The sequence below is a fragment of the Ranitomeya variabilis genome, chromosome 1 (assembly GCF_051348905.1).
Source record: "Ranitomeya variabilis isolate aRanVar5 chromosome 1, aRanVar5.hap1, whole genome shotgun sequence".
NCBI lineage: Eukaryota > Metazoa > Chordata > Amphibia > Anura > Dendrobatidae > Ranitomeya > Ranitomeya variabilis.
Window position 1 is genome coordinate 257,341,855 of NC_135232.1, and position 25,487 is coordinate 257,367,341.

The 25,487-nt window shown below is 46.6% G+C and overlaps 1 protein-coding gene across 3 annotated transcripts in view; it reads left to right on the forward strand.

The window, feature by feature from the left end:
- The window catches only part of TRMT2A (tRNA methyltransferase 2A), a 99,449-nt gene extending 74,505 nt beyond the window's left edge, over window positions 1-24,944 (forward strand). For all 3 annotated transcript variants that reach the window (XM_077293380.1, XM_077293378.1, XM_077293379.1), the window contains exons 10-12: window positions 13,458-13,574; window positions 22,427-22,523; window positions 24,690-24,944. In XM_077293380.1, coding sequence (XP_077149495.1) covers window positions 13,458-13,574; window positions 22,427-22,523; window positions 24,690-24,933 — 458 coding nt within the window. In that variant the 3' untranslated portion in view covers window positions 24,934-24,944. The remainder of the gene's footprint in view (window positions 1-13,457; window positions 13,575-22,426; window positions 22,524-24,689) is intronic.
- The last annotated feature ends 543 nt before the right edge of the window (window positions 24,945-25,487 follow it).

Consider the following 25,487-nt stretch of genomic DNA (forward strand, 5'->3'; position numbering starts at 1 on the left):
GATGATGCACACAAGTTCAATTCCACCAGTGGCCACCGGGGGAGCCCAAAATCCAATTTCACAACAGTACCCCCCCCTCAAGGAGGGGGCACCGAACCCTCACCAGAACCACCAGGGCGATCAGGATGAGCCCTATGAAAGGCACGGACCAGATCGGAGGCATGAACATCAGAGGCAGTCACCCAAGAATTATCCTCCTGACCGTATCCCTTCCATTTGACCAGATACTGGAGTTTCCGTCTGGAAACACGGGAGTCCAAGATTTTTTCCACAACGTACTCCAACTCGCCCTCAACCAACACCGGAGCAGGAGGCTCAACGGAAGGCACAACCGGTACCTCATACCTGCGCAACAATGACCGATGAAAAACATTATGAATAGAAAAAGATGCAGGGAGGTCCAAACGGAAGGACACAGGGTTAAGAATCTCCAATATCTTGTACGGGCCGATGAACCGAGGCTTAAACTTAGGAGAAGAAACCCTCATAGGGACAAAACGAGAAGACAACCACACCAAGTCCCCGACACAAAGCCGAGGACCAACCCGACGCCGGCGGTTGGCAAAAAGCTGAGTCTTCTCCTGGGACAACTTCAAATTGTCCACCACCTGCCCCCAAATCCGATGCAACCTCTCCACCACAGCATCCACTCCAGGACAATCCGAAGATTCCACCTGACCGGAGGAAAATCGAGGATGAAACCCCGAATTACAGAAAAAAGGAGACACCAAGGTGGCAGAGCTGGCCCGATTATTGAGGGCAAACTCCGCTAAAGGCAAAAAAGCAACCCAATCATCCTGATCTGCAGACACAAAACACCTCAAATATGTCTCCAAAGTCTGATTCGTCCGCTCGGTCTGGCCATTAGTCTGAGGATGGAAAGCAGACGAGAAAGACAAATCTATGCCCATCCTAGCACAGAATGCCCGCCAAAATCTAGATACGAATTGGGTTCCTCTGTCAGAAACGATATTCTCCGGAATACCATGCAAACGAACCACATTTTGAAAAAACAGAGGAACCAACTCGGAAGAAGAAGGCAACTTAGGCAGGGGAACCAAATGGACCATCTTAGAGAAACGGTCACACACCACCCAGATGACAGACATCTTCTGAGAAACAGGAAGATCCGAAATAAAATCCATCGAGATGTGCGTCCAAGGCCTCTTCGGGATAGGCAAGGGCAACAACAATCCACTAGCCCGAGAACAACAAGGCTTGGCCCGAGCACAAACGTCACAAGACTGCACAAAGCCTCGTACATCTCGTGACAGGGAAGGCCACCAGAAGGACCTTGCCACCAAATCCCTGGTACCAAAGATTCCAGGATGACCTGCCAACGCAGAAGAATGAACCTCAGAAATGACTTTACTGGTCCAATCATCAGGAACAAACAGTCTACCAGGTGGGCAACGATCAGGTCTATCCGCCTGAAAATCCTGCAAGGCCCGCCGCAGATCTGGAGAAACGGCAGACAATATCACTCCATCCTTAAGGATACCTGTAGGTTCAGAATTACCAGGGGAGTCAGGCTCAAAACTCCTAGAAAGGGCATCCGCCTTAACATTCTTAGAACCCGGTAGGTATGACACCACAAAATTAAACCGAGAGAAAAACAACGACCAGCGCGCCTGTCTAGGATTCAGGCGTCTGGCGGACTCAAGATAAATTAAATTTTTGTGGTCGGTCAATACCACCACCTGATGTCTAGCCCCCTCAAGCCAATGACGCCACTCCTCAAAAGCCCACTTCATGGCCAAAAGCTCTCGATTCCCAATATCATAATTCCGCTCGGCGGGCAAAAATTTACGAGAAAAAAAAGCACAAGGTTTCATCACGGAGCAGTCGGAACTTCTTTGCGACAAAACCGCCCCAGCTCCGATTTCAGAAGCGTCGACCTCAACCTGAAAAGGAAGAGCAACATCAGGCTGACGCAACACAGGGGCGGAAGAAAAGCGGCGCTTAAGCTCCCGAAAGGCCTCCACAGCAGCAGGGGACCAATCAGCAACATCAGCACCCTTCTTAGTCAAATCAGTCAATGGTTTAACAACATCAGAAAAACCAGCAATAAATCGACGATAAAAGTTAGCAAAGCCCAAAAATTTCTGAAGACTCTTAAGAGAAGAGGGTTGCGTCCAATCACAAATAGCCCGAACCTTGACAGGATCCATCTCGATGGAAGAGGGGGAAAAAATGTATCCCAAGAAGGAAATCTTTTGAACCCCAAAAACGCACTTAGAACCCTTCACACACAAGGAATTAGACCGCAAAACCTGAAAAACCCTCCTGACCTGCTGGACATGAGAGTCCCAGTCATCCGAAAAAATCAGAATATCATCCAGATACACGATCATAAATTTATCCAAATAATCACGGAAAATGTCATGCATAAAGGACTGAAAGACTGAAGGGGCATTTGAAAGGCCAAAAGGCATCACCAAATACTCAAAGTGGCCCTCGGGCGTATTAAATGCGGTTTTCCACTCATCCCCCTGCTTAATTCGCACCAAATTATACGCCCCACGGAGATCTATCTTAGAGAACCACTTGGCCCCCTTTATGCGAGCAAACAAATCAGTCAGCAGTGGCAACGGATATTGATATTTAACCGTGATTTTATTCAAAAGCCGATAATCAATACACGGCCTCAAAGAGCCATCTTTCTTAGACACAAAGAAAAAACCGGCTCCTAAGGGAGATGACGAAGGACGAATATGTCCCTTTTCCAAGGACTCCTTTATATATTCTCGCATAGCAGCATGTTCAGGCACAGACAGATTAAATAAACGACCCTTAGGGTATTTACTACCCGGAATCAAATCTATGGCACAATCGCACTCCCGGTGCGGAGGTAATGAACCAAGCTTAGGTTCTTCAAAAACGTCACGATAGTCAGACAAGAATTCAGGAATCTCAGAGGGAATAGATGACGAAATGGAAACCAAAGGTACGTCCCCATGCATCCCCTTACATCCCCAGCTTAACACAGACATAGCGTTCCAGTCGAGGACTGGGTTATGAGATTGCAGCCATGGCAATCCAAGCACCAACACATCATGTAGATTATACAGCACAAGAAAGCGAATAATCTCCTGATGATCCGGATTAATTCGCATAGTTACTTGTGTCCAGTATTGTGGTTTATTACTAGCCAATGGGGTGGAGTCAATCCCCTTCAGAGGTATAGGAGTTTCAAGAGGCTCTAAATCATACCCACAGCGTTTGGCAAAGGACCAATCCATAAGACTCAAAGCGGCGCCAGAGTCGACATAGGCATCCGCGGTAATAGATGATAAAGAACAAATCAGGGTCACAGATAGAATAAACTTAGACTGAAAAGTGCCAATTGAAACTGACTTATCAAGCTTCTTAGTACGCTTAGAGCATGCTGATATAACATGAGTTGAATCACCACAATAAAAGCACAACCCATTTTTTCGTCTAAAATTCTGCCGTTCGCTTCTGGACAGAATTCTATCACATTGCATATTCTCTGGCGTCTTCTCAGTAGACACCGCCAAATGGTGCACAGGTTTGCGCTCCCGCAGACGTCTATCGATCTGGATAGCCATTGTCATGGACTCATTCAGACCCGCAGGCACAGGGAACCCCACCATAACATACTTAACGGCATCAGAGAGACCCTCTCTGAAATTCGCCGCCAGGGCGCACTCATTCCACTGAGTAAGCACAGACCATTTACGGAATTTTTGGCAGTATATTTCAACTTCATCTTGCCCCTGAGATAGGGACATCAAGGCTTTTTCCGCCTGAAGCTCTAAATGAGGTTCCTCATAAAGCAACCCCAAGGCCAGAAAAAACGCATCCACATTGAGCAACGCAGGATCCCCTGGAGCCAATGCAAAAGCCCAATCTTGAGGGTCGCCCCGGAGCAAGGAAATCACAATCCTGACCTGCTGAGCAGGATCTCCAGCAGAGCGAGATTTCAGGGACAAAAACAACTTGCAATTATTTTTGAAATTTTGAAAGCAAGATCTATTCCCCGAGAAAAATTCAGGCAAAGGAATTCTAGGTTCAGATATAGGAACATGAACAACAAAATCTTGTAAATTTTGAACTTTCGTGGTGAGATTATTCAAACCTGCAGCTAAACTCTGAATATCCATTTTTAAACAGGTGAACACAGAGCCATTCCAGGATTAGAAGGAGAGAGAGAGAGGAAGGCTGCAATATAGGCAGACTTGCAAGTGATTCAATTGAAAGCACACTCAGAACTGAAGGAAAAAAAAAAAAAAAAATTTTTCAGCAGACTTCTTTTTTCTCTCCTTTCTCTGCCAATTAATTTAACCCTTTGTGGGCCGGTCAAACTGTTATGGTTCTCAATGGCAAGAGAACATAGCCCAGCATACATAGGAACTAGCTCTTGGAAGGATGGAAACTTAAACTGACCATGAACTAAACCTGCCGCACAACTAACAGTAGCCGGGTAGCGTAGCCTGCGTTTTATCCCTAGACGCCCAGCGCCGGCCGGAGGACTAACTAATCCTGGCAGAGGAAAATATAGTCCTGGCTCACCTCTAGAGAAATTTCCCCGAAAGGCAGACAGAGGCCCCCACATATATTGGCGGTGATTTAAGATGAAAATGACAAACGTAGTATGAAAATAGGTTTAGCAAAATCGAGGTCCGCTTACTAGATAGCAGGAAGACAGAAAGGGTACTTTCATGGTCAGCTGAAAACCCTATCAATACACCATCCTGAAATTACTTTAAGACTCTAGTATTAACTCATAACATCAGAGTGGCAATTTCAGATCACAAGAGCTTTCCAGACACAGAAACGAAACTGCAGCTGTGAACTGGAACAAAATGCAAAAAACAAACAAGGACAAAAGTCCGACTTAGCTGGAAGTTGTCTGGTAGCAGGAACATGCACAGAAAGGCTTCTGATTACAATGTTGACCGGCATGGAAGTGACAGAGGAGCAAGGTTAAATAGCGACTCCCACATCCTGATGGGAACAGGTGAACAGAGGGGATGATGCACACAAGTTCAATTCCACCAGTGGCCACCGGGGGAGCCCAAAATCCAATTTCACAACAGGTCTCCAGACGTAGATCTGATGGCTTCAAGATTAAACGCCAAGGTACCCGAATTCATAGCTCGGTCTCGGGATCCAGAAGCCATTAGGGCTGATGCACTGGTCCTTCCGTGGCGCCAGTTTCGTCTTCTGTACGTGTTTCCCCTTCTTCCGTTACTTCGTGGGTCATCGGGAAGATCAAGGCGGAAGAGGGTTCCAGTGATTCTATTCGTTCCGGGCCAGCCACGCCGGACCTTGTACGCGGAGTTCGTGCAGCTCATCGTTGACGTTCCCTGGCGACTACCAGATCGACCAGATGTGCTCTCCCAGGGTTCGATTTGCCACCAGAACTCAGGGGCCCTGTGTTTAACGGCTTGGCTGTTGAATCCTGGGTCCTAACCCAAGCTGGGTTCTCTCAACAGGTGGTTTTCACCAGGATTACCGCCTGGAAGCCTGCATTGGTACGCATTTATTACCGCACCTGGAAAGCTTTTTCTCTTTCCCCCATGATGGCACCATGGAGAGAGGGGATCTGACCCATAGGGACAGGAAACCTACAGATAAAAAAAGGCGCTACCTCTCTCCCGCATCAGTTGGTTTCTTGTCACTGATTGGGAACGTACAGTCAACGCAAGAAGACTTGGATCTTCGTGGGATACCGGGGCCAACCAGTCTGATCCAGGCAGCGGGGGTTCCCTTCCTCGGCTGGGGCGGTTGCCAAAGTGCCACCGCTGGGGTCAGCGGACCTTGAGGGTGCGCGGGGTCCGCCTGTCTCGGAGCGTGTCCCGGGGTCTCCATTGCACGCGACGCTGGGGCGGAGCTATCCTATGACGCGAGCAGGCCGCAGTGCACTACTGGGAATCCAGCAGTGCACATGTGCAATGTTCCAGTGACGCGGAGAGCGTGTTGCATTACTGGGAAACCAGTAACCGTGCACGTGGCGCTCCCTGTGAAGAACGGAAGCTGTGGAAGGTCCCTGGAGGGGGATTTAAGCAGCGGATAACCAGGGAACAGGGCCTCATACGAAGCTGGGCAGCCTGAGCGACCAGAAGCATCCGGTAGAGCAGCCCCTGCAGGACCAGTCTCCTTAGCATGGGCACCAGCAGCAGCGTCAGCACTAGCAGCGAAGGCTGCAGCAAAAGAAGCAGACTGGAAAAGTCTCTTCCCAGCAACGCAGCAGCAGCAGTCATTCTGGCTCCCAACACAGCAGGTTCAATCCATCTATGGAAATGGTTTCCCCTCCAAACCCGGTATCCTTCTTTCTGCCAGGGTAAGTGAGCTTCGTGAAAGTCCACTTTTTGTAATTAGGGTCTGTTCTCCCTCTCTTGTAGGGAAAGATATGTGCTACGAAGCCAAGCATAGGATTTGTGCGCTTTGTAGAGAGGAACTACCCACTATTTGGGGTAAAAAGCTCTGTGATTACTGCAGACCTTGGAGAGTTAATCAAAACTCAGGTAGAAGATACCGTATTTTTTGGCATATAAGACGCACTTTTTCCCCCCCAAAAAAGGGGGGAAAATGGGGGGTGCGTCTTATATTCGCAATGCAGGCTTACCGTGGACCGTGGCGGCAGAGGTGCGGCGGCAGAGGTGTGATGAGGAGGCGCAGTGAGCGGGGTCCCTTTCCCCGGTGAGGTGATGCAGCAGCCCCAGTAATGCAGCAGGGCCGGGTGAATCCTGTTGTTATCGGTGCGCGCGGCCATCTTCCTGAGGCCGCGCGTTCGCAGATGGAGCTCTGCTGCCCGGGGCTTCAGGAAAATGGCCGCGGGATCCCGCGCGTGCGCAGATGCACCGATAACAACAGGATTCACCCGGCCCTGCTGCATTACCGGGGCTGCTGCATCACCTCACCGGGGAAAGGGACCCCGCTCACTGCGCCTCCTCATCTCCACACCTCTGCCACCACGGTAACCACAGGATTCACCCGGCTCTGCTGCATTACCGGGGCTGCTGCATTACCGGGGCTGCTGCATTACCGGGGCTGCTGCATCACCTCACCAGGGAAAGGGACCCCGCTCACTGCGCCTCCTCGTCTCCACACCTCTGCCACCACGGTAACAACAGGATTCACCCGGACCCCTCTCACGCCATACCTCTCACTGTGCCTCCTCATCCCAACACCTCTGCCGGTAACCACTGCTGCCACCCTCCCATGGACACCAGGCCGTGGCGTCGCCCACCTAAGCAGGAAGGGACCCTGCTCAGGTGCACGCCGTACCGCCTTACCCCACCTCTGCCGACACCATGCCTCCTGTGACCCTGCTCTGCCACCACCAGCCCACAGGTAAGATACTGTAAATTCGGACAATAAAACGGACCCCCATCTTATAAAAAATCTTTTTCTCTGCAATTTTCACCCCAAATTTGCGGTGCGTCTTATGGTCCGGTGCGTCTTATAGTCCGCGAAATACGGTACATAGACATATAGAGCCTCTGAATCTGATTCTGAGTCTGATGGAGAAAGAGTTTCTCCAAGAAGTCCCTCGCCAGGAAAGAGGCAAAGGCGTTTACTCCCCTCTTCTTATGGAGAAAACCAGATGGGACATTCTGGACAATTGTAAATTTAAAGAAGCTGAACAAGTTTCCTCAGTGAACATGCTTTTTCCGTCCTGTTTCATGACTGTGCTAGACTTGAAGGATGCATATTATCACGTCTCCATACACAAAGATTACCGCAGATTCCTCAGGGTGGCAGTCACTATCCGGGGGGAAATAAAACATTACCAGTTCAGGGCTCTTCCTTTCGGCCTGGCCATCGCCCCAAGGGTATTTACCATAACAGTGGTGGAAGTAATGGTGCACTTAAGGGAACAGAACATACTAATAGTTCTGTACCTAGACGACCTCCTAGTAATAGGCAACTGCCCTCAAAGAACAGTTAAACAGAGTCATGAGAGCATTAACCAACCTAGGCTGGCTGCTGAACTTACCCAAATCCCATATCGTACCGAGTCAGACTCGAGTACTTAGGTATAATTCTAGACTCAAACAAACAAGAATGTCGTCTTCCACACGTGAAAATTCGAAACATGATAGATCTAGTATCACGGATAAGAGACCTTCCTTCTACAACATTGCAGAAGGCAATGTCGCTTCTGGTATCAATGACGGCTTTCATACCGGCTGTTCAAGTGGGCCAAGGCCCATACCAGAGAAATACAATGGGAAATTTTAGCAGCAGAAGTTTCTCTAGGTGGAAATTTAGAAGGGCGGTTAAACGTTTCATCAAGGACAATTCGTTCACTAAAATGGTGGACAAACATAAACAACTTACCCGAGGTGTTCCTTGGGTATTACCAATATCTCAAATTCATACTACGGATGCAAGTCCCATGGGGTGGGGAGCCCACCTAAGGCTTCTTTCACATTTCCGTCGGTACGGGGCCTTCACAAACCGTCGGCCCGATGGACGTGGGCAGCGGATGCAGTCTTACGACGCATCCGCTGCCCATTGTGAGTTCTGGGGAGGAGGGGGCGGAGTTCCGGCCGCTGCGCGGTCGGAACTGGCGGATTCGATGGACGAAAAAACGTTACATTGAACTTTTTTTGTCTCGACGGACCGCAAAAACACGACACATCCGTCGCACGACGGATGCGACGTGTGTCCATCCGTCGCAATCCGTTGTTAGTTCAAGTCAATGGCAAAAAAACGGATCCTGCGGGCACATTTGCAGGATCCGTTTTTTTGCCATAACGACGGATTGCGACCACCCCCAGAAGACGGAAGTGTGAAAGAAGCCTAAATGATCAGATAGCCCAAGGGGTTTGGACAGAGGAACAGAGATCGACATCCTCGAACATGAAAGAACTGTAAAATTCGGCCTTTTACAGTTTTTAAGCACTAATGCCAGGTCCATTCTTCATCTAGCCGAGGCCAACCTGGGTTCCTTGTCCGCACTGCACATAAAGGGTACAGAGAATCGGAAGGCAGCTTTTTTGAGTCAAACTCTGTTGAGACAGGGAGTGGGAGCTGAGTAAGGAAGTGTTCACTCAGATTGCAGAACATTGGGGGTGGCCAGCAATAGACCTGTTCGCTAACAGTTGGAACCGGAAGGTATATGCCTTCTGCTCGATAAATCCCTTGGGGAGTCCAGTTGCTCTAGACAAGAGTTTCTCAACTCCAGTCCTCAAGACCCACCAACAGGCCATGTTTTCAGGATTTCCATAGGTGATGGAGTTAATGCTGAAGCAGGTGATGAAATTATCACCTGTGAAATACTAAGAGATCCTGAAAACTTGACCTGTTGGTGGGTCTTGAGGACCGGAGTTGAGAAACACTGCTTTAGACGCCTTTATGATCTCTTGGAATTAGCATCTATCCTACGCCTCTCCGCCAATAGCCCTGATTCCATTAGTGTTGAGGAAAATTCGAGAGGACAAGGCGAGAGTGATCTTAATAGCACCCTTCTGGCCGAGGAGAACATGGTTTTCTTGGCTGAGGATGATGTCCATCTCCGACCCTTGGGTTCTCCTGGATATCCCGAACCTTCTTTCCCAAGGGCCAGTGGCTCATCCGCAGGTACAAAACTTACATATGACAGCATGGATCTTGAAAGGTCACTTCTAAGCAAAAGGGGTTCTCTCCTAATTTAGTTGCCACTTTATTACAGAGTAGGAAACCTGTAACTACCAAGCTGTATGGACGAATCTGGAAAAGATTCAGTTCAGTTTCAGACGCCAAATTAGATGGAGAGGTTCCCCTGAAGGCAATCTTAGAGTTTCTCCAGAAAGGGTCAGAACAGGGATTGGCCACAAGCACTGTAAAAGTTCAGGTTGCAGCTCTAGGGGCTCTGTACAATTACGACCTAGCCGGGAATCGTTGGGTATCCAGATTTATCAAGGCTTCAAGCAGATCTAAGCCCATCTCTCCTCATGCGACTCCCCCTGGGACTTAAACTTAGTCCTTACTGCGCTAACTAATGCTCCCTTTGAACGCCTGTCAGAAGTCCTGCTACAAATCATGTCACTTAAAACCTCTCTTCTAGTAGTTCTAACATCAGCGTGCAGAGTTAGCAATATCCAGGATTTGTCGGCATGCCCGCCTTTCACACAAATATTAGAGGATAGAGTTGTTCTTAAAACTGACCTGTCCTGTGTTCCAAAGGTGGCATCACAATTTCACAGGTCTCAGGAAATATCCCTCCCTTCCTTTTGCCCCAGTCCCCAAAATAAAGGAGAGGAAGCCTTGCATACCTTAGATGTCAGGAGATGCCTAATCCATTATCTAGCAGCCACACGTGAGTGTTGGCAGGATAGGTCTCTCTTTGTGTGCTTCCAGGGTCCTCGGAAGGGGCAGAAAGCATCCAAAAGCACGCTTGCAAGGTGGATAAGAGACGCTATCACCCTGTCATACTCCATGCATGGGGCCGCCATTCCAGAGACAGTAGAAGCCCACTCAACAAGATAGGTTGTGACTTTCTGGGCAGAAAGAGCCGGTACCTCGATAGAGCAGATATGTAGAGCTGCTACTTGGTCTTCTCCCCCCCACCCCACCCTCTACATTCTATAATCATTATCGGCTGGACCTATCCTCTCCTTCAGACCTTACCTTTGGGAGAAGGATTTTGGAGGCAGTGGTCCCCCCCCTCCAATGCAATATCTGCAATTCTCTCCTTGGTGCCGTCATGGAGGAAAGAAAAAAAGATAGTTGCTTACCAATAACGGTATTTCTATGAGCCCATGACGGCACCCGTACATTCTCTCCCTTCACATGTGGGTGTGCACACTTAGTTTAGTTAACGCTATGTTTAAAAAGTTTGCCACGCGGTGTCACCCCCCTCAGGCATTTGTAACTAAAAGAGCCACCTTGTGCAGCACAAATGCTGCATTCTGACAAAGGTTGCTCTTTTAGTTATGATGCCTGCACATGTTGAAATAATCACTTATAAAATGTGCAGGTCTTTCCTTCCTAATCAGACGCAGCACAGCCGTCACTCCGGGCCTGTGCGCTCTGGACGCCGCCTCCTCAGCGTTGTTTGAATCTGTCCCGGAGCCTGCGCTGTGTTGTTAACCCTTGGGCATGCGCAGTGAGCGTTGCCCGTCCACTGTCCTCATTTGCAGTCTAGCTGACTGCGCCTGTGCGACCGCCCTGCCAGACATAAGACACTGCGGGGCAGGATGTCTGGCAGGGCGGCCGCACAGGCGCAGTCAGCTAGACTGCAAATGAGGACAGTGGACAGGCAGCGCTCACTGCGCATGCCCAAGGGTTAACAACAGCGCAGGATCCGAGACAGATTCAAACAACGCTGAGGAGGCGGCGCCCGGCGCGCACAGGCCCGGAGTGACGGCTGTGCTGCGTCTGATTAGGAAGGAAAGACCCGCCTCCCTGGCGATTTCAGGATAAGAGGGGGCACATTTTATAAGCGATTATTTTAGCATGTGCAGGCATCATAACTAAAAGAGCCACCTTGTCAGAATGCAACATTTGTGCTGCACAAGGTGGCTCTTTTAGTTACAAACGCCTGAGGGGGGGTGACAGGTTCCCTTTAAGTTTCATAAGTAATGATAAACATTTTTATTTAGTTATTCATGTAATTAATCTCAAGTTCCCTTAGTGCTCTGTCAAACAACTGATGCGGGAGAGAGGTACCACCTTTTTTATCTGTAGGTTTCCTGTCCCTGTAGGGCGGATCCCCTCTCTCCGTGGTGCCGTCATGGGCTCAGAAAAATACCGTTATCGGTAAGTAACTGTTTTTTTTGCATGGTGCAGAGACCGCGGACGTCCTCCTCTCGTCTTCTCCATCCCCACCATTTTGGATTTTCTTCAGACCGGCCTGGATTCAGGCCTGGCGCTTAGCTCCCTCAAGGGTCAGATCTCTGCCTTATCTGTTTTTGTTCCAGCGCAGGATTGCTTCCAAACTGCAAGTGAAGACTTTCATTCAGGGGAGGTCTCCCATGGGGTCCCCCCCTATAGAATGATGTTGAAGGCCTGGGACCTTAACTTAGTCCTGGGTGTTCTACAGAAGACTCCTTTTGAACCACTGCAGGACGTTCCGCTGACCTACATTTCTTGGAAGGTCGCCTTTCTTGTCACAGTGACGTCAATCTGGTGGGTCTCGGAGCTAGCCGCCCTGTCCTGACGAGACCCTTTCTTAATTTTCCACCAGAACAAAGTGATTCTCAGGCCGTCCCCGTCCTTCTTGCTCAAGGTGGTTTCCTCCTTTCACCTTAATGAGGACATTGTCCTGCCCTCATTTTGCCCGGCACCAGTACACCGTGTCGAGAAAGCTCTTCACACTCAGTATCTGGTGAGGGCTCTCAGAAGGTACGTCTCGCGGACAGCGTCCTTCCGTAAGTTGGACGCCTTATTCGTTCTTCCTGAGGGTCACAAGAAGGGACTAGCCGCTTCAAAGTCCGCAATAGCCAGGTGGATACGCTCGGCTATTCAGGAGTCCTACCGTGTCAGAATCAAGCCTTTCCCAGCGGGGATTAAGGCACACTCCCCTCAGTCAATGGGCGCTTCGTGGGCCATTCGGCACCAGGCGTTGGCGTTAAAGGTTTGCAAGGCTGCGACTTGGTCCAGTCTGCATACATTCTCAAAGCACTACAATATTCACACGCAGGCTTCCGCAGATGCGGGCTTGGGCAGACAGACCTTGCAGGCAGTGGTAGAGCATCTCTAGACAGCTGGTATGTGGGATTTTGATCTGCCACGCATGTTCCCCACCCAGGGACTGCTCTAGGACGTCCCATGGTCCTGTCCCCCAATGAGGCGAAGGAGAAACGGATTTTTGTGTACTCACTGTAAAATCTTTTTCTCCGAGCCACTCATTGGGGGACACAGCACCCACTCTGTTAGCCTGATGGCTTCTGCTTGTTCTTTGCTTTGACATGCACCCTTATTTGATGTTTATGATCTCCTACTGCTTTGTCACTGAACTGGTTCGGCTGGAGCCAGTATGTGGGTGTATACTGCAGAGGAGGAGCTCTTCTTTTTGTATACACTTAGTGTCAGCCTCCTAGTGGCAGCAGCATAACATCCATGGTCCTGTGTCCCCCAATGAGTGGCTCGGAGAAAAGGATTTTACGGTGAGTACACAAAAATCCCTGTTTTAAACTTATTTATTCTTATGATGCCTGCTAATGTACATTGCCATTCACATTGCTCTTGATCCTTTCTTTGGTGTATGTTTTTTTGTTTTGTTTTTGTTTTTGCTTTGCAAGCATGTAGCACCTAGATTTCCTATGTTGGATGTAGCGATCAGTTTACTCTATATTTTCCATGTGCAGAACTCAGTAGACTTTGCTGATAACCATTGTATGCTAAATTTATAGACATTAGTCCCTTCATAGGTGAAGTGATTTTAAGACTGAAATTTCAATTTATTTAGAGTTCAGTATGTTTTATATTCTCCCAGTGACATGATACAAAACTTACATAAACCTAAATACAATATGCATGTTATTATTTTAATGCAGATCTGAACAATATCGAATTTAGATGTGGCAAAGCTGAAGACATCTTCCCTAACCTCATAAATTCCTACACTGCTCAGAGTCCTGTGGCCATAGTTGACCCACCAAGGGCTGGACTTCGTAAGTACAAATCTGCTAAATCTCTGATACTGTTATGTGTCTGTATATATGGGTAGTTCCCACAATGCTTTGAAGAAGTGTATTGTACGTATTATTTGTGTCAGCTGATGTTGCTAGAGAAAATAATAGTAAAAAATATTAAGACTGAGCACTAGTGCAAAAACATTATGAGAGTGTTCGGGGGAATTGTTGCCCCAACTATCTTTCATGACTTTGCAAGATAGCACAAGAATAATCACTTTCTGTTATATCGTGTTGGTGATCAGCAAAGGTCCGGACAAATTTTCAGTTAAAGGAAAAAGGTAAAGAATTATGGCATGCGCTATATATTGATACTAGACGTTTCCAGCCAGCTATAGTTTGGCATGCTGATTGCTATCTAATTAACGCTGCTGGTGATTAAACTAAAGTAAATTATGACAACATTCAATAGCGCTTACGCAGGTGGCAAATTAACTTAAAATGAAGTTAATAACAATAGTGTGGTGATGTGTTGGGGGCGGGATTATGTGTGGTGATGTGGGGGGGCGTGATTATGTGTGGTAATGGGGTGGGGGGTGGAATTATGTGTGGTAATGGGGTGAGGGGGCGGGATTATGTGTGGTAATGGGGTGGGGGGGCGGGATTGTGTGGTAATGGGGTGGGGGGGCGGGATTATGTGTGGTAATGGGGTGGGGGCGGGATTATGTGTGGTAATGTGGGGGGGCGGGATTATGTGTAATGTGGGGGGGCGGGATTATGTGTGGTAATGTGGTGGGGGGACGGGATTATGTGTGGTAATGTGGTGGGGGGGACGGGATTATGTGTGGTAATGTGGTGGGGGGACGGGATTATGTGTGGTAATGTGATGGGGGGACGGGATTATGTGTGGTGATGTGGTGGGGGACGGGATTATGTGTGGTGATGTGGTGGGGGGACGGGATTATGTGTGGTGATGTGGTGGGGTGGCGGGATTATGTGTGGTGATGTGGTGGGGGGACGGGATTATGTGTGGTGATGTGGTGGGGTGGCGGGATTATGTGTGGTGATGTGGTGGGGGCGGGATTATGTGTGGTGATGTGGTGGGGGGACGGGATTGTGTGGTAATGTGGTGGGGGGACGGGATTATGTGTGGTAATGTGGTGGGGTGGCGGGATTATGTGTGGTGATGTGGTGGGGGGCGGGATTATGTGTGGTGATGTGGTGGGGGGGGCGGGGTTTGTGGGATTGTGTGGTGATGTGGTACGGATTGTGTGTGGTAATGTGGGGGCGGGATTGTGTGTGGTGGGGGGGCGGTATTACGTGTGGTGATGTGGGGGGGCGGGATTTGTGGGGGGCGGGATTGTGTGTGGTGATGTGGTGCAGATTGTGTGGTAATGTGGGGGCGGGATTGTGTGTGGTGATGCGGTGGGGGGCGGTGCTACTGTGCAGGGGGCGGGATTAGCGAGTAATCACGATGCTATATATATATATATATATATATATATATATATATATATATATATATATATATATATATATATATATATATATATATATATATATATATATATATATATTTTGTAGGGATTTCACTCACTCAGGTGCGACGGCTGACACTTAGGAGGCAGGTTCCAACAAAAGTTCAAAGGTTTATTGCTTCATAAACCAGTTTAGCATAAACAGGAAAAACAAATAGCCTTTAACTCAGGCAAAAGGGAAAAAACAAGTGTCCATTCCTTCAGGCTCAGACCTGGAGCCTTAACACACTGGAGGCCAGCACCTCCACACATATCCCCTGTGTTAAACATTAGCCTGTCTTTTATATAGAGCTAACCACACCCAGTAACCCATCACATGATTAGCCATGTGGTCTGACATCACCACAGGTCCTGACAGACATATAGGTAGCTATGGTTACATCACAGCGGCAAGCCATCTATGCGACACATATCTCCCGTCGATTAGACACCCTTTAGCCATGCTACAATATATAGATAGAAAGACAGAGATATATATAGAGATATATAGAGATATAGATACAGATATCGATATCGTAGTGATATTATTTGTTTTGGATCCTTGACTATATTAATTTTCAATATATATTTTACTAAATATAGTGCATTTTAGGCTTAAAGGTTTCGTCCCATCTTGCGGCATCTTTTTAATTGAAAGTTCCGAATAGTAGCATCATTGTGCCACTGGCCCAAACTTCGATCTTTCCCATGCAGCCAGTAGAGAAGGCTTTGCATCTGCATCTGCAGCAGTGGGGCAGCATAGGGGCACTGAAGCTGGCCAGATTTAGTGATTTGGCCAGCTTTACAGCAGCACTTACAAGCTGTATTAGAAAAAGCTTGTAAGCACTGTGCTACTGTAGCGGTGTTCGGTAACCTAGTCAATGATCTGCCTTAGTGGTGTTTGGCACGGACAGGTCCTTCTCTGCTTCTGTGACTATAAGTGGTCCACATCACACTGCAGAGCAATCTCACTCTGGTCCTTCATTAAGGCTACAGAATGAGTACAACATGTACCCCCAACCAGTCCACACACAGGACCATCAATATCAATGGGCGGTAAGATCCAAGGCCACACACACACAAAGTACTTGCTGCCCACAGGCCATGTACAGATCACATGTACATGCTACCACATACTCTTTATTGAGACACTTAGTTTTTTCTTCTTGTCCTAAATAACCTATTTTGCCTTTCACCTGTGGCAGCACCCCTGAAAGGGGGCGGCCATTCAAGTGGCAGGAGTGGCAGCCGTCCCAGCCAGAGGAGTAGTGTATCTCTGGATTCCCCAGCATCCAAAGATGATACAGCATGTATCCCGGAACTGCCTCCGAATGTTTTGGTGGTGAGTGATCTAAGTGAATGTCGCAATTCTAATAGGCCCTTGTTTATTGTTTCAATTGCTAGGGAAGGCCTTAGGTCTGTCCTCAGGGCAGAGGTGGAAGGCTCCCTGAAATCATTATTGAAAAAAGTGAAAAGGAAGTCCAGGGAAGGCTCTTTGGAATCTAACATTTCCCCATTCTCATAGGGGGAATGTCCGAGTGACTCTTCTTCCTCCTCTTCATTGGTCAGTGACATAGGGGGTAAACCATGTTTCCCAGTGGAAGATACGGACAGACTAGTCAAAGCAGTTAGAAAAACAATGGGCTTAAAAGAAGAGAAGATGGCTAAAACCCTAGAAGACATGATGTTCCGGGGGGTTAGAGCAAAGAAAGACTCGTTCCTTCCCTGGCAATAGTAAAATCCAGGCCCTTATTGATAGGGAATGGGAAAGACCTGAAAAAGCTGGTGCTTACCCTTATCTTCTAAAAGGAGATATCCTTTTGAAGAGAAGGATTCTGAGATATGGGACAAAGTTTCTAGGATTGACAGAGCGGTATCAAAGTCCTCAAACAGGTCTATTCTACCCTTTGAGGATTCCGGGGTCCTAAGGCTTTGTGCACACTTTGCGGGGTCCTCTGCAGGTTCTCCCGCAGCGGATTTGATAAATCTGCAGGGCAAAACCGCTGCGGTTATCCGTGCAGATTTATCGGTTTGTTTTGCGGCTTCCGCTGCGAGTTTACTCCTGTACTATTGATGCTGCATATGCAGCATCAATAGTAATGTTAAAAATAATAAAAAATGGTTTATACTCGCCCTCTGACGTCCCGATCTCCTCGGCGCTGCACGTAGCGGTCCGGTTCCAAAGATGCTGTGCGAGAAGGACCTTCGTGACGTCACGGTCATGTGACCGCGACGTCATCTCAGGCCCGCGTGCAGCGCTGAGAGGTGAGTATATCATTATTTTTTATTTTAATTCTTTTTTTTACACTAATATGGTTCCCAGGGCCTGGAGGAGAGTCTCCTCTCCTCCACCCCGGGTACCATCTGCACATTATCCGCTTACTTCCTGCATCGTGGGCACAGCCCCATGCGGGAAGTAAGCGGATCAATGCATTCCTATGGGTGCAGAATCGCAGCGATTCTGCACAAAGAAGTGACATGCTGCGGAATGTAAACCGCTGCGTTTCTGCGCGGTTTTTCCCGCAGCATGTGCACAGCGGATTGCGGTTTACATATAAATGTAAACGCTATGGAAACTGCTGCGGACCCGCAGCTGCAGAAACGCTGCGGATCCGCGGTAAAACCCGCAAAGTGTGAACATGGCCTAAGGGTATGTGTCCACGTTCAGGAAACGCTGCGTTTTTGACGCTGCGTTTTTCCGCAGCGTCAAAAACGCAGCGTCCAGATGTTACAGCATAGTGGAGGGGATTTCATGAAATCCCGACTCCACTATGCGTTAAAAAACGCATGCGTTTTTTCAAAACGCAGCATGTTGCTACAATGAGCAAAACACGCAGGAACACCGCAGGTGACCTGCCAGTGACCTCAGGTGCAGTTTTGGTCAGGATTTTACTTGCATAAAATCCTGACCAAAGCCTTAAGCAAACCTGAACGTGGACACATACCCTAAGAGTCTCACTGGATAAAAAAGCAGACGGACATCTGAGACACACATAGGAGGCTGCGGAGGGGGTAAGTTGAGACTTGCTATTGCCGGAACCTGTACCGCCCGTTCCGTAATGATTTGGCTGCAAAAAGTAGAAGAGCAGCTAAAGGATAAAACACCAAGAGATAAGATTCTGACAAACCTACCATTATTGCAAGGAGCAACAGCGTTTTTATCACAGCATTTTTATTGGATTCCTCAGCAGACTCTTAAAGGGAATCTGTCACCCCAAAATTCGCCTATAAGCTAAGGCCACCGCCATCAGCAGCTTATCTACAGCATTCTGTAATGCTGTAGATAAGCCCCCGATGTAACCTGAAAGAGAAGAAAAACAAGTTAGATTATACTCACCCAGGGGCGGTCCGGTCCGATGGGCGTCATGGTCCGGGTCCAGCACCTCCCATCTTCATACGATGACGTCCTCTTTTTGCTTCTTGCCGCGGCTCCGGCGCAGGCGTACTTTATCTGCCCTGTTGAGGGCAGAGCAAAGTACTGCAGTGATCAGGTGCCGGGCCTCTCTGATCTTTCCCGGCGCCTGGGAACTGCAGTACTTTGCTCTGCCCTCAACAGGGCAGATAAAGTACGCCTGCACAGGAGCTGCAGCAGGAAGAAAAGAGGACGTCATCGTATGAAGATGGGAGGCCCCGGACCGGACTAATTGTTACTAATTGTGGCTAATTGTTACTCGGACGCTTCCGCTCTGTGTCAGAAATGAGGAAGGAGACGTAGTGCAATTTCTATTTATTGGCCTTTCCGCTCGTTACTCTCCGCAAATGACTTTTGGCTAACGTCTGCACTAATCTGTACCTCCCTCTTCCAGCTCGTAGACTTCTCCCGAGTTGCACCAATCCTTTGGCATGCTCTATCCCACGAAATTAGGACTAACCACAACTTATACAGTTTTTGGCTCTCCCTAAAAAACGCATCTGTTTAGGGTGGCCTATCACATTCCTTAATCAAAGTCTTTTCATATGTAGTCCATTCTTTACTTCTCTGATCATAACCCTCCACCAAAACTCCATCTCATCCAAAAGCACTACAAATACTGACTGTTGACCAGCTCATGCAGCCTTTATCTATCCCCCTTTTCCTCAAGATGGCTGGACCATCATTGTAAAAAAGCCCCTGTACTTTGTCACCCCCACCTCACTGTAGATTGTAAGCTCTGAGAAGCAGGGTCCTCATTATCTTTGCTTTAATTGTATTATTTTTAACTTTGTTACTTATAACTGTTGTATATGAACTGTTGAATTGTAAAGTGCTGCAGAGTATGTTGGCGCTATAGAAAGATTATTATTCTTATTATCGGTAACCGTTTTTTCCAGAACCCATGAGAGCACCCGTATATCCCCACCCCTTTTCTCACCACATGGGTGTGTACTGTAGTTTGGGTGTTTTTATATTGTTGTCGGTTATGTAAATAACTTTTTTGAAGGTCCTCTCATGCTGTGATCCGGGGGAGAGGTATCTCCCTTCTATTTCAGTAGGTTTCCGGTCCTTGGATCCCTCTCTCAGGTGTGCTGCCATGGGTTCTGGAAAAACTGCTATGGTAAGAAATCTTGGTGTTAGTTTTAAATAAACAAAAAGTACAGTGCTTTTTGTGTACATATAAAAATAAGGAAACTGACATGCATAAGATGTGCAGAAACCTCTATGAAGATAAAAAAAAGGGAAAATAAGGCTATGTTCACACGATCCTTTTTTCGCTGCGGATCCGCAGCGGATTTGCAGCTGCGGATCCGCAGACGTTTTCCATGCAGGGTACAGTACAATGTTACCCTATGGAAAACGAAATCCGCTGTGCCCACTATCCTTTTTTCGGCTTGAAAATCCGCGCGGATTTTCTGCGGAAAAAAAGAAGTACCATGTCAATTCTGTCTGCGGATTCCGCAGCGGGTTTCCACCTGCACCAATAGGAAAATGCAGCTGGAAACCCGCAGTAGAAAAAGGACTGAAAACCGCAGTGAAAACCACCGCAGGTTTTGCACTGCGGTTTTCACAAATCTGGACCTGAAAAATCCGCAGCGAAAAAAGGATCGTGTGAACAAGCCCTAAAACCCTGAAAAGTCCTATAAATAAGTCATGGTAAGCGAGTCTTATCTGCTCCCAGAGACCTGAAAAGAAAGTGTACATAATTCCAGTATTGGGGATTGGTTGTATAAAAATCCTTCTCCTTCCTGAGTCCACCCATGGGGAGTGGGCTTCTTGGCACATGCACAAAGCCGCCTAACCACTTCAACCATCCACTGTGAGATATTATACAGATGGATATCAACCTTTTATTAAAGCTGTTGGTGACATTAATACCTTCAGATCACACTCTCTCCATCAGATACAAAATATGATATATCTTCAATAGGTCTAATAATAATATATCTGAGATATAGATTCACCTGATGAAGTGTTTGTGCTTGAACTAAAGTTCTTGTCCTACCGGGTTCCTTTAGGGTAGTTATGGAAGCACAACTCCTATGTGGAACCCTTACAACATATTTCATAATCTTGCACACCATATTCCGAGGCACAGAATGTGGCTTGTTTTCACTAGCTTGAACTCTGAATTCATGTAGTAAAGGTGGTACGGTATGTCAGAGGTAAAAATCCGGTGCTAATTGTGGTACCACAAACCAGAATGTGGATACTTACACAGCATAAAGTTCATTAGACATTTGTGAGTCGGTGGAAAATATTAGTAATTTTTAAATCTCCATATCTATACAAGACAATAAACATGTTACCCTGGTTTAGCTCCACTGCGGTATTCACCTCAAGCTTTTTTTTTTTTTTTTTTTGGTGATTGTGTGGTGACACTGGGTCAGTGGGTGCTGGCCCGTGTGTCTTTAGAAAGGTCTCATACTACTGATCACCCTATCTTTTTTCCCATGGGCAGAACACTACTCAGACAACATAGGGTGAGGGTAAAACAGTGTGGCAATAATTTATTGAACCACCAAAAAAACAATAACTTATAGAACAGTCCCAGCAAAATACACAAGATGGTGCAAAATTACAGAGTCTCACTATTCTACTGACTCTCCTGGATTAGAGCAGCTGTGACTTAGGAGCTTCCAGGGCCGACTATCCCCACCAGTGGCACCCTGCTTTCAGAGGGCACCCACAGAAAGGAGGTAATGACAAGCTTAGTAAGCTAACCGAGAGCAGTGAGGTAAGTGGCCAGGTGACCTGATTGTCCCAACCTGTCTCTGGGGGCTCAGCGATGGTCAATGGAGCAGATCTGTGTTCTTCCAGTTTGGGCCTTGATTTCCTAAGGCTACTTTCACACATCCGTCTTTTTGTTTCAGGCTAAATCCGGCAAATGTTGGAAAAACTGGATCCGGCGCAGATTTTGAAAAACTGATGCGACGGATCCGTTTTTTTGACGGCTCCGGCTAGCCTATCTAGATTATTGGCTAAAAAAAAAATTTGGAGCATGCTAAGTTTAAAAAAACCGGATCAGGTCGCCGGATCCACCATTTTCGGCACCTTCTGGCTCCCATAGGCTTTCATTGTAGCAAACAGCCGGAAGCGCCGGATCCGGCGCTTCAGGCTTTTTCGCCGGAGACAAAAAACGTTGCAATAGACATTTTTTTTCAGACGCCGGAATTGGAATTTTAGCCGGATCCGGAAAAAAACAGAAGGAACGCTGGGCCATGCGGCGCGATCCAGCGCTAATACAAGTCAATGGGGGAAAAACTGGTTCCGGATTTTATTTTTTCCGGTTTTTCTCAAGAGCCAAATTTAGCCTGAAACAAAAAGACGGATGTGTGAAAGTAGCCTAAGCTGGCATCCTGGAGAGTCATTTGGAACAGAGGCACAGTGTCCTTATAGAGTTCACAACTGTCCTTCAAGCCATCATTCATGGGTCAAGGGGAAGGGGTGATGAAGTTAACCTTCATGGTTTGAGTATTTATAGTTTATCCTTTAATGTTTGCACATCAACAGACTGCATGGGTTGGTATAATGTGCAGTCAACATATTGGAAAACATCATTGTTCAGTGACCTTCTGGGCCTATAGAATTTAGGTCTGGCATAATTAAGAAAACATGCTGTGTGTCTTGCCTTGCATCGCTGGAGTCCTGGGTTCAAATCTGACCAAGGGCAACATCTGCAAGGAGTTTGTATGTTCTCCCCGTGTTTGCGTGGGTTTCCTCCGGGTTCTCCAGTTTCCTCCCACATTCCAAAGACCTATTGATAGGGAATTTAGATTGTGAGCCCCATCTGGGACAGCGATGATAATGTGTGCAAAACTAAAGCGCTGCGGAATATGCTCGCGCTATATAAAAATAAAGATTATTTAAGAACAGCTGATCAAGACACAATAAAGTAAACTGTTGTCTAAAGTAATATACTGATGACAAAGTATTGGGCAACATTAATATATTTTCAGATTCCAAAGTAATTATTGCGATCCGAAAAGCTGAACATCTGAAACGTCTAATCTATGTCTCCTGCAATCCAAAGGCTGCCCTGAACAACTTTGTAGAGTAAGTTATGCCATTGACATAATCAAATTAATAACATTGAGGGATGGCAGCCTAATATGTAAAACCTACATTTTCCACCCTTATTTTTTTTTTCTTTAAATATTTGTGTAGTTTTATAATATGTGTCATGTTGACTGTGCAGAAATGTGGACCAAACTTATCAATAGTAAGTCTAAGCATTCTCGAATGTGCAGACCCATGACTTACTATTGAGCCCATACACAGCTCTGTTTGCGCAGCATATGCTGGGGTGGTAGTCTGTGGGATAGAATATATAGTGTTCAGAGATTGTTTGCATTGCCTCAGCTGAATGATTTACAGCTATTAGCCAGGCTAAGTACATGGGGTTGCCTGGTTGCTAGGGAATCCCCACATGTAATCAAGCTGGCTAATGGCTGTAAATCATTCAGCTGCCGCAATGAAAACTTAATCTCCGAACACTAACAAATACTCGGAGATCACCCGAGCAACGAGTATATTCGCTCATCACTAATTATATATAATGTACATGAGATTTGAATCAATATGCAAATGAGGCTTAAGAGCTCTTGGCATGTGCAACATTTTCCAAGCCTTTGTCACTCAGGCTCTATTCTCTGCCCAGCGCAGTCTTCTCCTGCTTGATTGACTGCTCCTTTAGTTAGTCAAGTTGAAGGCAGCACTGCGCACGGATTAGATCTGGAGTTACTAAGGCTTGAGAAGAGCTTCCACACGCCAAAAGCGCTTCAGCCTTATTTACATATTGATTAAAACATTGGTTTTTTTTCCGGGAACAGAGGAATGGACTATTTAGCTGGACATGTGTATGTAGCTGTTGCAAAACACATTAGAAACATTTTTTGGGGGTGAAATCCTGCTGACTGATTCCCTCTATGTATCAAGTTAATGTATTAAATTGGATAGCAATATATGCAGAAGAACCCTTTTGTATATCACATGTACACTAAAGCATCATGTATTAGAATAGGAGCTGTATATCAACTGTTTGTAATATAGGAAAGAGCTTCTGTAATGCAGTAGAAGGTGTATTTTCCCCGTTATTAGCTATTAATGTAAAGACGATGCTTTTCAAAATGTAGATATCCAGAGCATGTTTTGTACTGGTGTTGAGGTAACAAGGAAAAAATCACACTATAACCTTAGAGTACTTGGATGGGCTTCGTTCCAGATTGATTTGACAAGCCAAATATACATTAAAAGTGCACAAGGAGCTCCTAAATACAGTGCAACACCACCACTCCTAAAGCAATGTTTTCTCAGTCGTCTACGTGATGGCCCAGTTTCACCACTTCAAATATGCTTGTTCAGTTTCAGATGTATGGTTGAATGTTTATTTGAAGGGCTTCATGCAAGGCCGGTTTCACAGGTCAGTGCCTCCAGTACGTGTGGTGACAGTTTTCTCACGTACTGGAGGCACTGAAACAAGTACCCCCATTCAAATGAACGGGTCTATGCACATGTCAGCGTGTTTTCACGGACCATGTGTCTGTTTTTGAGCGACAGCAAGATTCACACGGACCCATACAAGTCAATGGTTCCGTATAAACACATACTGCACGCAGATGGCGTCCGTGTGTTTTTAGGGTTAAAATTGAAACAAATTGTTTCAACACACGGACAGCACACGGATGTGACAAACTGACGTGTGAAACCAGCCTAATCCAAGATTGAGATCACCAGCAGAGTTATGTGTTAAAGAAGCACTTCCATTTAATATGTTTATTTGCTGAACTTGAGTAAATGTGTGTTGTGTACTGTAAGCGCAAATACTGATCACTGTCTCCTCTGGTTTCCAGCGCTGCTCCGATCCTCTTCTAACTCATGTGACTCATTTCCAGGTCTCGCAAAGTTCAGTGTAAGCCAGAAGTTGGTTTTACAATCTAAGTCTATGGAGCCATACCTGACTACTTCCAGCTCGCACATAAAGTGTAATCCAGCAAATGGGAAATGCAGTCACGTAAGTGAAGAGGACCAGAGCAGCGCTGGAAACCAGGGAATACTGCGATCAGCAAGTATTTGATTGCACTAGTACAGTGCACAGCTCAAATTTAGCAAATAAAAAAAATTACAGGAGTGCTTCATTAGAAAGTTGCCACAGACTGACAATTAGCTTATGTGAATATCACACATAATAATGTTCTCTACCTGTATTGTTTTTCCTTTTAGTCTCTGTCGAGCACCTTCAAATCGTGTAAAAGGTCGTGCATTCAGACCCATCAGAGCCATGGCTGTGGACCTCTTTCCTCAAACTCCACATTGTGAACTGCTAATTCTTTTTGAGAGGGTAGAGTATGCACAGAGTGCCAGTACTGTCACCCCAGAAACTAATCGTGACCATACAGAGGATAGTCAGCAAGATGGCAATGGTGAAAAAGAGAGCTGTGTGGACTCTGAAACAATAAATGCCTAGTTCTTTTCATACTATGGAGCTGTGTTTTTTCTTTTTTTTAACCATTTAGGCTACGTTCCCACAATGAGCTTTTGGTGTGTTTTTGACGTTGCAGAATTTCTGCACCTTTTTAGATAGGGTTACTTGCGTTTTATCATTAGGGATTTTGTCTGTTGATTGATCATGCTTTTAAAGCAGCTTTTTTTTTTTCACTATTTCCTGTTTTTTGCTTTGACAACTTTGACATGCTTAGGTGCTGCCTCGGAAACGCACTAAAAATGCATGTACATTTACCTGTAGAATTTCCACACCTAATGCAAGTCTATGGGGAAATTCCACACAGAAAACTGTACACGCAAGAGAAATTGACATACTACCGGCTTGAATCATGCACCTCAGGTCAGTTTATGCAGTGTTAAAAGCACAGTGGGCATGAGATTTCTATAAATCCCATCCACTTTGCTGGAACTAAGATGCTGTGTTAACGCATCAAATGATTATTGTGGGAACAAACTCTTTTTCATGTGAATAATAGGCTAAAATGCATGTCAAACTTCTACTACAACCACTACCAC